Below are 15,904 nucleotides of genomic sequence, written 5' to 3'. Positions count from 1 at the left end.
CTGTGGGGTGTACTCACTTATGTTGCCAGCCATTTAGACATTAATGGCTGTGTGTTGAGTTATTTTCAGAAGACAGTAAATCTACACTGCTATACAAGTTGTACACTGACTACTCTAAGTTATATCCAAGTTTCATGTCTATAGTGTTGTCCCATGAAAAGATATAATCAAATATTTGCAGAAATGTGAGGGGTGTACTCACTTTTGTGATACACTGTATATGCGGGAGACTACCGGAACTTCCGGGAGACTTGGGATGTCTGCACTTTACATTCATGACAGGAACGGTAGTTACTCATTACACAAGGTTCATCAGTTCACAAGGTTTTATCGAACACAGTCTTGGACAATTTAGTGTCTCCAATTTACCTCACTTGCATGTCTTGGGCTGTGGGAGGAAACCGGAGCACCCAGAGGAAGCCCATGGGGAGAACATGCAACTCCACACAGAAAGGACCCAGACCGCCCCACCTAGGGATTGAACCCAGGGTATTCTTGCTGTGAGGTGACAGTGCTACCCACTTAAGCCACCGTGAATTGTGCCATTTCATAAGATGCACACGATCATGAGTTTGATAGACACCAATTCAAAACCAAGGAGTATAGAGTAGCTTCCCACTTAGTCAGGAAGATTTTGGTGTGTGTGAATGTGACTCAACCTCTTTATGGGGTGGCACGGTGGCTCAGTGGGTAGCATGGTCCTGGGTTTGATCCCCAGGTGGGGCGGTCCGATCTGGGTCCTTTCTGTCTCAATTCAAATCATGCTGTAAATACATGGCAATTTAGTACACCACTATTAGTGTCAATACTATTTTTAATACAACCCCAAATCAGAAAGTTGAGATAAGTTGAAATAATAAAAAAAAAAACACAGTTTCTTACATTTACTTTGACTTTATTTGATTGCAGACAGGATGAACCTGAGATGTTTCATGTTTTATCTGCTCAGCTTCATTTTATTTATTAATAAACATTCATTCCTACATTTCAGGCCTGCAACATATTCCAAAAAAAGTTGGGACAGTAAAGCATTTACCACTTTGTAATGTTGCCATTCCTTTTCACCACACTTAAAAGACGTTTTGGCACCGAGGAGACCAAGTGATTTAGTGTTTCAGCTTTTATTTTGTCCTGTTCTTAAGATGTGCAACAGTACGGGGTCGTCGTCGCATTTTTTGTTTCAAAATTCTCCACACATCCTCTATTGTGGACAGGTCAGGACTGCAGGCAGGCCAGTCCAGTACCTGTACCCTCTTCTTCCGCAGCCATGCCTTTGTAATGTGTGCAGGATTTGGTTTTGCATTGTCTTGTTGAAAAATGCATGGATGCTCTAAGATCTCAATGTACTTTTCTGCATTAATGTTGTTATCACAGAAGTGTAAATGACATTTGTCAAGGGCACTGACACAGCCCCATACCATGACAGACCCTGGCTTTTGGACTGGATAACAGTCTGGATGGTACTTTTCGTCTTTGGTCGCACACGGGGTCCATTTTTTCCAAAAAAAAAAAAAAAAGACCTGGAATGCTGATTAATCTGATCACAATACATGTTTCCACTGTGTGATGGTCCATCCTAGATGCCTCCAAGCCCAGAGAAGTTGACAACACTTCTGGACATGGTTAACATAAGGCTTCTTTTTTGCACAGTAAAGTTTTAAGTGGCATTTGTGCATGTAACTCTGTATTGTAGTGCTAGATGCAGTGCCGTCTGAGGGATTAAAGATCAGGGGCGTTCAGCTTGAGCTTGCACCCTTGGTCTTTATGCACTGAAATTCCTCCCAATCTTTCTTTGAGGTTCATTGTTTTTAAGCATTTCAGTACTTTTCTCACGCATTTGTTGACAAACTGGAGATCCTCTGATCATCTTTGCTCATCAAAGACTTTCCTGGATGCTGCTTTTGTACCAAACCATGATTACAATCACCTGTTGACATCACCTGTTTGGAATCATATCTTTATTTAGTTTTTTCACCTCATTTAGAGCTCTAAATTCCCCCTGTTTTAACTTTTTTTTGGAATGTGTTGCAGGCCTGAAATGCAGGAATGGAGGTATATTAACAAATGAAATGAACCCGAGCAGACAAAACATGAAATATCTTGAGTTCATCCTGTCTGCAATCAAATAAAAGTCAAAGTAAATGTAAGGAACACTGCATTTTTATTTTATTTGCATTTTCCATACTGTCCCAACTTTTTCTGATTTGAGGTTGTAAATGCATAGCAATTTAGTACACCACTATTAGTGCCATTACTATTTTTAATACACTAAATGTGGTCTAAGGACTGAAAAAGGACTGAAAATAATCCTAGTCCACGGATAGACCAGCACTGAATATGAATGCTTTTTTTGTCAAATGCAAAGAACGCCCACATGGACCCAGCCAGTATGTGTGTATGTATATACTGTGTGAGTAAAAGACACCATTAAATGCAGTGCACTGCATCAGCTTCAGCTTCAGGGTTTCAGCTTTAAATATCTGTTGCTGCTCTGACATTTAATAAAGCTTATAAACCTTTTTAATTGGCCAAACCTTCTCTGAGGTGACATCCTGCCACATTAAGGAGTGGAACACTATCCCTTTGTGTCTGGCAGCCCCAGCAGGGTACCTCGTTGAGAAAGCTTGACCAAGACAGCAGGCTGGCACAGAGACTGCCATAAGGAAAATAACACTGCATGAAGTGGCCAGAGGTCATTAGCTTCACAAGCACTATTTACACCTCTTCATGTATGAAGAAAAACATCTCCACAACCTAGACCTGCTATAGAGATGGCTCTTGGAAATAGTTTTTTAAGGAGTCACACACATTTGTATTTTTGCTGGGGTTGACAAATCTGGTAAACTGTCCCCAGTAAATCTTTTAATAAACTTCAAACACAATACATCAACCAGTAGACATTTTGTATCTTCATATTCAATGTACTAATGTCTGAGCAACATTCATGGCATGCCTTACCCAGCAATCAAACCCAGATTTATAAAGTGAGCAGCTAGTGCATTACACCACTGTGCCACCTTAGCAGCTAATTAGTTACCTCTTGACCCACCTTTCATCTATGCACAACATGTACATGAACCCCCACCAATTAAAAAGCACCATGACAGTTCATCCACATAAGCAAACAAGTTGCCTTACTTTGCATCTGCTTATGAAAGCTTAATTAATGAATTAGATTAAAAATTAGTGTTTTATGTACAGAAATTAAGACACCGATCAGGCATAACATCATGACCACCTTCCTAATATTGTGTTGGTCCACATTTTGCTGCCAAAACAGCCCTGACCCGTCGAGGCATGGACTCCACTAGACCCATGAAGGTGTGCTGTGGTATCTGGCACCAAGATGTTAGCAGCAGATCCTTTAACTCCTGTAAGTTGTGAGGTGGGGCTTCCATGGATCGGACTTGTTTGTCCAGCACATCATACAGACGCTCGATTGAATTGAGATTTGGGGAATTTAGAGGCCAATTCAACACCTCAAACTCGTTGTTGTGCTCCTCAAATCATTCCTGAACCATTTTTGCTTTGTGGCAGGGCGCATTATCCCGCTGAAAGAGTCCACAGCCATCAGGGGATACCGCTTCCATGAAAGGGTGTACATGGTCTGCAACAATGCTTAGGTAGGTGGTACGTGTCAAAGTAACATCCACATGAATGGTAGGACCCAAAGTTTCCCAGCAGAAAACTGACCAAAGCCTTCGCCAGCTTGCCTTCTTCCCATAGTGCATCCTGGTGCCATGTGCTCCCCAGGTAAGCGGCGCACACGCACCCGGCCATCCACGTGATGTAAAAGAAAAAGTGATTCATCAGACCAGGCCACCTTCTTCCATTGCTCCGTGGTCCAGTTCCGATGCTCACGTGCCCATTGTTGCCACTTTCGGCGGTGGACAGGGGTCAGCATGGGCACCCTGACTGGTCTGTGGATGTGCAGCCCAATACGCAACAAACTGTGATGCACTGTGTATTCTGACACCTTTCTATCAGAACCAGTATTAACTTCTTCAGCAATTTGAGCTACAGTAGCTCGTCTGTTGGATCGGACCACACGGGCCAGCCTTCGCTCCCCAAGTGCATCAATGACCCTGTCACCGGTTTACCACTGTTCCTTCCTTGGACCACTTTTGATAGATACTGACCACTGTAGACTGGGAATACCCCACAAGAGCTGCAGTTTTGGAGATGCTCTGACCCAGTCATCTAGCCATCACAATTTGTCCCTTGTCAAACTCGCTCAAATCTTTACATTTGCTGATTTTTCCTGCAACTTAGAGGATAAAATGTTCACTTGCTGCCTAATATATCCGACCCACTAACAGGTACCACGATGAAGAGATAATCAGTGTTATTCACTTCACATGTCAGTGGTCATAATGTCATGCCTGGTCGGTGTATACTTCACATATCATAGGCTGAGAGGGTGCAGCTCAAGACAAAAAAAACCCTCATGTTTGGCCATAACTGTATAAAAATAGGGCAATTTTACTATGTGTGAGTTTAGAGTGACATTTCAAAGTCAAGGCAACAGAAGCCACCAGACCCTAGGGCCTTAAAGACACGTTCTCTCTCTCACTTTCTCATCATTTAAACTCTGTGTATGTACATACTGTATATATACACCAATCGAGCTTAACATTATGACCACCTCCTTGTTTCTACACTCACTGTCCATTTTATAAGCTCCACATACCACATAGAAGCACTTTGTAGTTCTACAATTACTGACTGTAGTCCATCTGTTTCTCTACATACTTTTTTAGCCTGCTTTCACCCTGTTTGTCAATAGTCTAGACCCCCACAGAACCACTACAGAGTAGGTATTATGTGGGTGGTGGGTCATTCTCAGCACTGCAGTGACACTGACATGGTGGTGGTGTGTTAGTGTGTGTTGTGCTGGACTCACTGTCACTGCTGGACTGAGAATAGTCCACCAACCTAAAATATCCAGCCAACAGCGCCCTGTGCACAGCGCCCTGTGACCACGGATGAAGGTCTAGAAGATGACCAACTCAAACAGCAGCAATAGGTGGGCGATCGTCTCTGACTTTATATCTACAAGGTGGACCAACTAGGTAGGAGTGTCTAATAGTGGACAGTGAGTGGACACGGTATTTAAAAACTCCAGCAGTGCTGCTGTGTTTGATCCACTCACACCAGCACAACACACACTAACACACCATCACCATGTCAGTGTCACTGCAGTGCTGAGAATGATCCACCACCTAAATAATACCTGCTCTGTGGTGGTCCTGTGGGGGTCCTGACCATTGAAGAACAGGGTGCAAGCAGGTTAAAAAAGGTATGTAGCTGATAAAATGGACAGTGAGTGTAGAAACCAGGAGGTGGTTTTAATGTTATGGCTGTATGTATCGGTTTATGTATACAGTATATATATATAATTTGTACTTACCTCATTATTTTGACCGGTTTTGGCCAGCATTTCCTGCAGTGCTCGCACAGAAAGAGATTGCTCCAGCACAAAGTTGCAGATTGCAAGGTCTGGAGGAACATTCTAAAAAAAAAGAGAGAGAGACATGATACAGTAAGCTCTTTACTTTTGTCTGACTGATCTTTAAACCAGCATTTAAAAATACTTCTATGTAATTATTTAAGTTATAAGTAGTGAAGGCATGTTCTGCTGCTTGCACATATGATTTCACCTGAAACAATGATTAACACACACACAGAGTAAGTTCAAAACCATTATTTACCATTAGAAAGCTCAGATAAATAAGATGGTTCAAAATAGTCCTGTTATTTCAAATAATGTTAAGTACATTTCAAGTGAGATATCATACTTACTGTTGACCTTCCGAAACAGGGATTAATCAATAGTACACATTCCTGTAAAGGCCTTAAGTCAGTTTTATGTCATTGTGTTTTAGTTTGGGGAGACAAGCTGACGTCACTATCCTAATGTGAAACTCACCACCAACAGGAACTGCTCTAACCACAGGAATCATGACTGCACTCTTGGTTCCGGTAGTAAAATCCAGTATGTTATTTACAGTACTTCCCATAATGCATTGCAAAGGACATAATGTATGGGCCGCTCAGGTGGTGCAGCAGTAAAATATGCTAGCACACCAGAGCTGGGATTTCAAATACATCGCATCTAATCTCAGCTCTGCCAACCGGCTGGGCTGGGCGGCTATATGAACAACGTTTGGCTGTTGTTCATTCAGGGAGGGAGCCAGATAGGGACCTAATAACTGATGCAATTATGACCTCTGCTGGCTGATTGATGGGAAATAATGCTGATCAGGGTGTGGCTCTCCGTGCACAAGGCTGATCCGCATATAAACTCGCCTCGTGCAGGTGAAAAGAGGCAGTCGGTACTGCACACGTCAGAGGGGGCGTGTGTCAGTTCGCTCTCCTCAGTCAGGGTGGGGGTCAGCACCAATAGAGAGGAAGCATAATGCAATTGGGTAAAAATTGGACGCACTAAAAAACGGGGAAAAAAGGGAGGACATGCATTAAACAAACAAAAAAAAAGAACATAATGAATAAAAATCAGGCATCTGCTTTTGTCCAGTTTGAATTTACCCCAAGTACACACAAAAATCTCCATGTTCATAGTGTTAAAGATGTGTTACTTACTATTAAACACTGTAATGACAAGTATTTGAAATCATTTCTAAAAAACCTTAAGGCACCTTTTTCTACATGAACACACCATACCGCCCCAATCTCAATTCTGCTCAGGTCCTCTATACTATTTGGCAAGTAATTCCTAAAATAAATTGTTTGGTAAACTAGCAGAGACAGATTTTCTCATCAGCTGGTCTCCCTGGTGTGTGAGGGAATGTTACCCTGCTTTCCCAGATCCAGTAAGAGAGTCATGCAAGCTGATGCAAGTATTGGTATGAATTAACTATTCCTGAGGCAGTTGGCTGGAATGATAAGTAGATTTCTTTGCACTTGGCTTATGCAATGTTTTCAGTAGTTGGATAGCTTAACAGGCAGCAGATCCCCCTCACCATGTTAAATGTGCTGGAGAAGAGATCTTACCAAACATAATTCATTTACAATGGTATATTTCTTTTCCCTAATGCAAAGATCTAATGGCATGTCCTGTTCAGATCTATTAATAGTTGTCAGGACTTGGCTGATGCACGTGTTTTATTATATGCCACTGCAACTGCTTGAGGCAATTGGCTGGACTGATGGCCACATATCTCTTATACCCAAATGGCTTCTGTCTGTAATGTTTCTAGAAGCTATCCGTGCCACCAGACAGAAGATGATCTTTCTTTCCTCCGGGCAAATGACAAATTCCACCTGTTTGCTATCTCATGGACATGTTCTTTCTCAAAACCAACTGAAAAGTGAGACAGAACTAGGAAAATCCAAAGATAAGACTGAGGTCAAACATTTACATAGACCTGTAAAAAACACGCTCATCATGTCATGGCAGTTTTAATGTTCAATGTTTATGCCACTTCATTTGTGGGTTTAGAAAGTTCTATGTAATAAAATTTCATGGCATTTGCTCCTAATTCCTTGTTAGAAGATAGTATGATTTACTATCTGCCCATATAAATAAATCTTGTTGAAAAGCACCTATTAGACTTATCAATAATCACTACAATGGTAAAGTAATGGGAGCTACAAATAATATAAAACAGACTACAGATTTTCAGAAGTCAGGAATTTCCATGAAGGCCAAATTCAGGCCCCAAGATAATCTGTACAAACAATGTCCTTATATGCAAAGTAGGGCTGGGCGATTAATCGCAAATATTGATATATTCAATACTACTATTTACACGATACTGAAAATGACCATATTTGTTATATCGAGTACGACTACTATAGACAGGTTATCATTTGAGAACGTTTAACACAGCAGCACGCTCTCTTTCGTGCATGAGCGATAAAAATAAGTCAGAGAACGACTCTTCATTGGAATCGAATCAGGGAGCTGTGCTCTCATCTATGGCAAAGATTCTTTTATTTTACTCACTCTATTTCATTACAGTGTTGGGCGTAAACAACTCTATGAACCAGTTCATTTGTTCCAGTTATTCAGTCATAGTTCAGGCTTTGATAAACAGCTGTATAAACCAGTCAGAGCTTCCGAATTCAGATTTTGGGTGGAATATCAGTTCCTCTAATCCAAAGCAAAATATGCTCATTTGTTTTTAGACTTCTCCAGTGTGTGTCATTTAGGTGAGCTGGCAATGAAAAACTTTCTCTTTATTGGTTGTAGAGGTATAAGTGACAGCTTAGTTAACGAATGACCAGTTTCAGCTTTTAACCGCGAAAGTGGAGAGAATAAATTATCAGTTGGATATGGATTTATATATTCTGGAAATATTCTGGAAACATAAAGGAAAACATTTACAAAAAAGTAGATTTCATCCCTAATGGAACAACACACTGATATAGATTTGGTCTCAGTTTGAAGAAGAGAAGCTCAGGTAAGCAGCGGTTATGGTTTTATGCTGCTGTGTGGTTGATCTGGGTAGTGGTGCTGCGCTTTACTGTGTGCTTTCATTTTGCAATGATTAGCAATAATTAAGAATTATCAAATGTTAAACTTTTTCTGGATTTTTTTAAATGAGAGGCAGTGGCCATTTTACATTATATCATATCGTATATCACTACTTCTTAAAAGCATATCGAGATATGAGTTCTTCAGTCATATCGCCCAGCGCTAGTGCAAAGTACATGGAAATATCTTTGCCAAGATCCAAACAAAAACACAGACTGTGAATTGAAGGGAAAGGTTAGATGTTGTCACGTGGGAAGAAAGGGACACAAATGCAGAAGTAAAATTATAAAAAGATATTTTATTTAATTAATAAGGACAACAGAAAAGGTAAACAGCTAACATAAAATAAAACAAAACCCAATCGGAAACTCCGACGGAAGCTGACAAACACCGATCTGAAAAGGAGAAAAACAAAAGAGAAAGGTTACACAACGGTAAGGCGTGGATTCGAACCGGGGATGCTGGCGTGACTGCCGATTACTTTCCGGAGTTGCCACCCAGCGGTTACAGAATCCAATGTTCCGTTTAACTAAAGGCACTGATGCCGAAATTACCACCAACGCTAAAACAGCGCGGAGTGAAAGCCGCTAATGCTAATGTTAGCGTTTTAAAGAGACAGCGATAAGGAGTCTGCCCAGCAACTGCACGAGAGCTGGGCAGCTGTAGAGAGTGTGGATTCGAACCGGGGATGTTGGCGTGACTACCGAGTACTTTCCGGAGTCGCCACCCAGCGGTTGGAGAATCCAATGTTCTGTTTGACTGAAGGCACTGATGCCTAGGATATAACCAGCGCTACTAGAGCACTGAGTGAGACCGCTAAGCTAAAGCTAGCGCTGAAACAAACAGCAGTTCGAGGACTGCGCGGCGTCGCACCACACTATTTCTAAGAGGACGAAAGAAAACCCTCATACCTCAAACCTTGCGGTTTTACTTACCCTAATGGCCTAGCGCCACCAGGGCTACCACCTATAGCTAAACAACAGTGTGGACGAGCTGCCACAAGAGACCACAAAACAAACAAAGGTGCGACACCCACTGCTGTGTAGAGCTGGCTTAAATAGCCAGCCCCACAGCTGTGGGTGATCAGCACTAATTGGGAGGTCTGGTATAAGAACCCTTTGTTTGCTGAGCTCTGTAACGTCTGTTTCGCTGGGAACCCGGGGCACGTTCACCAGCTACCACAGACCTCGTTATAGAACCCCCTCCTCTAGGGACAGCTCCTGAGGTCCCAAGACCCGCAGCACGGTTCCGTCGGAACTCGCGGATCAGTTCAGGGTCCAGGATCTGACGAGCCGGTACCCATGAACGTTCCTCAGGGCCGTAACCTTCCCAATCCACCAAGTATTGGGTACTACCCTGAACCTTCCTGCTGTCAAGTAACCGGCGAACCGTGAAGGCAGGGGCACCCTGGATGATACGAGGGGCGGGAGGTTGGGGAGGGGGTAAAACTCCCCCGCACATAAATGGTCGGAGATGGGAGACATGGAAGGTTGGATGCACTTTCATGCGGGGAGGAAGCTCCAACCTATACGTCACCGGGTTAATCCGCCTTACCACCTTGAACGGGCCAATGTACTTGGGTGCCAACTTATGTGGAACACCTCGAACGGGGAGATCCCTCGTTGAAACAAGTACTCGTTGGCCTGGCCGGAAGGTAAGAGCCGGCTGCCGCCTGCGGTCAGCTTTGCGCTTCACAGAGCGCTGGGTGGCCACAAGTGCCTGCCTAGCTTTGCGCCAGGCGGCGCGGCAGCGGCGGACCTGAAGCTGTACAGACGGGACCGCTACCTGCTGCTCTTGCTCAGGAAAGAGCGGAGGAGGGTACCCGAACTGAGCTTCAAACGGTGACATGCCGATCGCCGAATGATGCAGGGTGTTGTGAGCAAACTCTGCCCACATCAGCTTATCCGACCACGTGGTCGGATTCCCTGCCGTCAGGCACCTGAGCATCTTGCTCAGATCCTGGATAAGCCTCTCCGACTGCCCATTCGACTCCGGGTGGTAACCGGAGGATAAGCTGGCCTTCGCGCCAATAATTTGGCAAAAGGCCCGCCAGCACTGGCTCACAAACTGTGGGCCCCGATCTGACACAATGTCTGAGGGGACCCCATGTGCTCTCACCACATGATTCAGAATGATCTGCGCAGTGCCCATGGCGGATGGTAGCTTGGGCAGTGGGATAAAGAGGCAAGATTTGGTAAACCGGTCGACAATTACCAATACCGCCGTGAACCCTCTGGACTTAGGCAAGCCTGTCACAAAGTCCAGGGCAATGTGGGACCACGGTCTAGCCGGTATTGGCAACGGGTGAAGAAGGCCCCTGGGGCGCTCTCTGGGACTCTTGTTAAGAGCACACACCGAGCAGGCACGGACAAAGTCACGTACCTCATTCTCCATCCCCGGCCACCAAAATCTTCGGCGCAGCAAGACCAGGGACTTAGTCACGCCTGGGTGCGCCGCAAATGGGGAAGCATGAGCCCACTCGAAGACCTGACGCCGTACGGATGAAGGTACGTACAGTCTGTCAGGAGGTCCCCCACCGGGGTCGGGTTCAGCCCGTTGGGCATCCCGAATGACCTTCGATATGCCCCATGTGATTGGGGCCGCTATCTGGGTCGAGGGGATCACGGGATCAGGTCCGGTCTCCGGCCTGGTCGGTTCCCACTGTCTAGACAGAGCGTCCGGTTTGACGTTTTCGGACCCCGGTCTATAAGACAGTGTGAAATTGAACCTTCCAAAAAATAAGGACCACCGGGCCTGACGGGAGTTCATCCTCTTGACTTGCTGGATGAATGACAGATTTTTGTGATCCGTCCAGACAAGAAAAGGATGTTTGGCCCCCTCGAGCCAGTGTCGCCACTCCTCTAACGCCAACTTAATGGCCAAGAGTTCCCTGTCTCCAACCGGGTAGTTCCGCTCGGCTGGAGTCAGGCGGTGCGAGAAGAAGGCACATGGATGTAGCTTCTTCCCCGGCCCCACTCTTTGGGACAAAACTGCCCCAGCCCCGACCTCGGAAGCATCCACTTCGACAACGAAGGGTTCCTCTGGGTCGGGCAACTGCAAGACGGGAGCAGTCGTCAAGAGTGTTTTTAGCTTGTCGAAAGCTTGCTGGGCCTGCACCGTCCATTGGAACGGACCTTTGCCTGTGAGGTCCGTTAACGGGGCGGCGACTGAGCTAAAGTTCTTAATGAAACGCCGAAAAAAGTTTGCAAAGCCCAAAAACCTTTGCAGTTGGCGTAAAGAACTTGGAGTTGGCCACTTCTCCACCGCAGATACTTTAGCCGAGTCCATGCGCAGGGTGCCCTTGGACACTACAAACCCCAGAAACGAGACCGTGGGGGAGTGAAAGACCGACTTCTCCAGCTTGACAAACAGATGGTTGTCGAGCAAGAGCTGGAGAACTCGTCGGACATGCCCTATATGCTCGTCGATGGACTGACTAAAGATAAGAATATCGTCTAAGTAAACATAGACGAATTTACCAAGAGTCTCCCGCAAGACCTCATTGATAAATCTCTGGAAGACTGCGGGGGCATTCATTAACCCAAATGGCATCACCGAGTACTCATAGTGGCCAGTGGGCGTAATGAACGCAGTCTTCCACTCATCCCCCTGCCTGATCCGGATCAAATTGTACGCGCTGCGAAGATCGAGCTTTGAAAAAACCGATGCTCGCTGAAGGGCTTCGAAAGCCGTGGCCATCAGCGGCAGCGGGTACCGATCCTTGATCGTAATGGCATTCAGACCGCGATAATCGATACAGGGGCGCAGGGTGCCGTCCTTCTTGTTCACAAAAAAGAACCCTGCCCCAGCTGGGGAGGAAGAAGGACGGATGAACCCCTGTTTAAGCGCCTCACGCACATACTCCTCCATAGCAACCTTTTCTAGGCCGGAGAGCGAAAAAAGGCGCCCCCTAGGAGGAGTAGTGCCGGGCAAAAGGTTGATGGCGCAATCGAACGGTCTGTGGGGGGGCAAGTCCTGCGCCCGGGACTTGCTAAAAACCTCCCGTAAATCATGGTACACAGGAGGAACAGCTGCCAAATCCGGAATCGCCATCTTGGGTTCGGACGGCTCGGGGCTCGCGCCGCCTTGCAGTAGGCACGAGTCCCGACACTGCGTTCCCCAGATAAAGATCGATCCGGTGGCCCAGTCGATCTGGGGGTTGTGTCTTTGCAGCCACGAATACCCCAAAACCACCTGGAGGTGAGGAACGTGAGTCACAAGAAAGGTGATCCGTTCCTCGTGGTTTTCCAGGCGCAACGTGAGAGGTCGCGTCTGGTGGGTTATCGGGCTGCCCGCTACAGGTCGGCCATCCACAGCATGGACCGACACTGGAGTTGTTAGCGGTTGGACCTCAATCCCCAGCCTGTGTACCAGGTTGATGTCTATGAAACTCTCCACCGCGCCTGAATCCACACAGACCCGAAGGTCTGTGTCTCCCAGACCCCAAAGCAACCGGGCCTGCAGAAATAGTCCTTGGGCAGGGATGGTAGTTCGGCTCACTCCCGAGTCCCTAGCTCGAGAGCGGCCTGCTAGTTTAACGGCTGCCGGGGTCTGGCAGACGGACCCGAAGCCGTTGGGGCACCAGCGCGAGCTGACCCCAACTGCATGGGCTCAGGATCCAGGACAGGCGGAGGAGAATTGGGAGAGACCTGCGAGCGGGTGAACGGGGAACAGGTGCCCCGTTCCCGGGCTCGCTGGCGAAGGCGGGTGTCTATGGCGTTGGCCAGGACATAGAAGTCCTTAAGAGTGGTAGGAGGGTCCCTGGTGGCTAGCTCGTCCTTCACCTTACCAGACAAACCACGATGGAATATGGCAGTAAGGGCCCCCTCGTCCCAACCACACTCAGCCGCGAGCGTTCGAAACTCGATTACATAATCGGCTACTGACCGAGCACCTTGGGTAAGCTCGAGTAGACGAGGGCCTACCTCACGGCCACCCGAAGGGTGAAAAAAGGTCTCCTTTATAGCTTCCTTAAAGGAGCTTTCCGAAGAGCATTCTGGAGCATTTTGCTCCCAGAGGGCAGTAGCCCATTCTAAAGCTCGGCCAGTCAGCAGGGAAATTATGTATGCAACCTTCGATCGCTCCGTAGGGTAGCGAGAGGGTTGCAGCTCAAACGCAAGGGCACACTGGAGGAGGAAGCCACGGCACCTCTTAGCCTCTCCCGAATACCTTTCGGGAGGCGAAATAGGGGTGTCGCGGTTTCCGCACCCTCCGGAGTGGGTAGGAGAGTGGGCAGGGGGTTCAGGACCGGACCTAAGAATTGGCGACTGCAGGGTGAGCGCAGCTACCCGCTGCGCCAACTCGTTTAGGGCCACCTCGTGCCTGCCTAACGCTACCCCTTGATGACGTAGAACGTCCGTAAGGGGTGGAACTTCTGCTGCGTCCATGGTATGGTCGCACCTTTCTGTCACGTGGGAAGAAAGGGACACAAATGCAGAAGTAAAATTATAAAAAGATATTTTATTTAATTAATAAGGACAACAGAAAAGGTAAACAGCTAACATAAAATAAAACAAAACCCAATCGGAAACTCCGACGGAAGCTGACAAACACCGATCTGAAAAGGAGAAAAACAAAAGAGAAAGGTTACACAACGGTAAGGCGTGGATTCGAACCGGGGATGCTGGCGTGACTGCCGATTACTTTCCGGAGTTGCCACCCAGCGGTTACAGAATCCAATGTTCCGTTTAACTAAAGGCACTGATGCCGAAATTACCACCAACGCTAAAACAGCGCGGAGTGAAAGCCGCTAATGCTAATGTTAGCGTTTTAAAGAGACAGCGATAAGGAGTCTGCCCAGCAACTGCACGAGAGCTGGGCAGCTGTAGAGAGTGTGGATTCGAACCGGGGATGTTGGCGTGACTACCGAGTACTTTCCGGAGTCGCCACCCAGCGGTTGGAGAATCCAATGTTCTGTTTGACTGAAGGCACTGATGCCTAGGATATAACCAGCGCTACTAGAGCACTGAGTGAGACCGCTAAGCTAAAGCTAGCGCTGAAACAAACAGCAGTTCGAGGACTGCGCGGCGTCGCACCACACTATTTCTAAGAGGACGAAAGAAAACCCTCATACCTCAAACCTTGCGGTTTTACTTACCCTAATGGCCTAGCGCCACCAGGGCTACCACCTATAGCTAAACAACAGTGTGGACGAGCTGCCACAAGAGACCACAAAACAAACAAAGGTGCGACACCCACTGCTGTGTAGAGCTGGCTTAAATAGCCAGCCCCACAGCTGTGGGTGATCAGCACTAATTGGGAGGTCTGGTATAAGAACCCTTTGTTTGCTGAGCTCTGTAACGTCTGTTTCGCTGGGAACCCGGGGCACGTTCACCAGCTACCACAGACCTCGTTATAGATGTAAGGTTAGATCCATGAAGCAACACAAATTGGGTCTGCACTGAATAAAAAGCATTTAAACACATACAGTATGTCCCTGTCCGTAGTAAAAAAAAAAAGCTTTACATCAACATGAGTTTAAAGACTGTACTGTACAACAGATGCTGCCTAAACAGCCTTTTTCGGAAGTAGTAAATATACTTTGCACACACGAGTTTGAAGTATTCCTACCTTCCTGATGGAAAAAGTTTTATGGCATCTTTTATCTAGATTGACTGCGTGTTGCCAGCATTTGATGTCTTATGTAAGAACTGCTTTATATGTCCTCATTAAATTGCTGAACTATTTAAGGCTGGACTGGCTCATGTAGTGGCCCCTTACTATGCACTCTGGGGCAAACATTTAAGGATATGCTAAGGCAGTAGTATTCAAATTGTGTGCCATGAACTGTAAGAACCACAAACAAATTGACTTTTGAACAGATTTCAATTTCTGAATGAGAATAAAAAATGTTTTACTTATAATACTGTTCGCATTCCTGCTTTCGGTAGAAAATCATGAAAAAATTATGAGCAGACCAGATACATGGGTGTTTCAGCTGGAAACAGAAATATGTGCAGAACTGTTCCGTCACAGTCAGAGAAATATCTGTGATTGCAGGTGCTGTCAGCAAAAATCTGATTTGCCAACAAAAGCAACAAAAACACTTGTCAATAAAACATATCACAATGCTTATTCTGGATTTACATCAGTTATTAGCAAAAGTGGAATACATACAGCGATCAGCCATAACATTAAAACCACCTCCTTGTTGCTACACTCACTGTCCTTTTTATCAGCTCCACTTACCATATAGGAGCACTTTGTAGCTCTACAATTACTGACTGTAGTCTGTCTGTTTCTCTGCATGCTTTGTTAGCCTGCGTTCATGCTGTTTTTCAGTGGTCACGACCCCCACAGGACCACTACAGAGCAGGTATTATTTAGGTGGTGGATGATTCTCTATTAGACACTCCTAACTAGTTGGTCCACCTTGTAGATGTAAATTCAGGGCCATCGCTCATCTAT

At 46.0% G+C, this 15,904-nt stretch overlaps 1 protein-coding gene across 1 annotated transcript in view; it reads right to left on the bottom strand.

The window, feature by feature from the left end:
* Positions 1–15,904, bottom strand: part of LOC134325658 (ryanodine receptor 3) — a 235,154-nt gene that overhangs the window by 179,389 nt on the left and 39,861 nt on the right. The window contains exon 3 of the mRNA XM_063007904.1: positions 5,411–5,512. Coding sequence (XP_062863974.1) covers positions 5,411–5,512 — 102 coding nt within the window. The remainder of the gene's footprint in view (positions 1–5,410; positions 5,513–15,904) is intronic.

The sequence above is a fragment of the Trichomycterus rosablanca genome, chromosome 13 (assembly GCF_030014385.1).
Source record: "Trichomycterus rosablanca isolate fTriRos1 chromosome 13, fTriRos1.hap1, whole genome shotgun sequence".
NCBI classification, from domain to species: domain Eukaryota; kingdom Metazoa; phylum Chordata; class Actinopteri; order Siluriformes; family Trichomycteridae; genus Trichomycterus; species Trichomycterus rosablanca.
The sequence above is the reverse complement of the archived record's forward strand: the minus strand, read 5'-3'. Positions and strand labels throughout refer to the sequence as shown.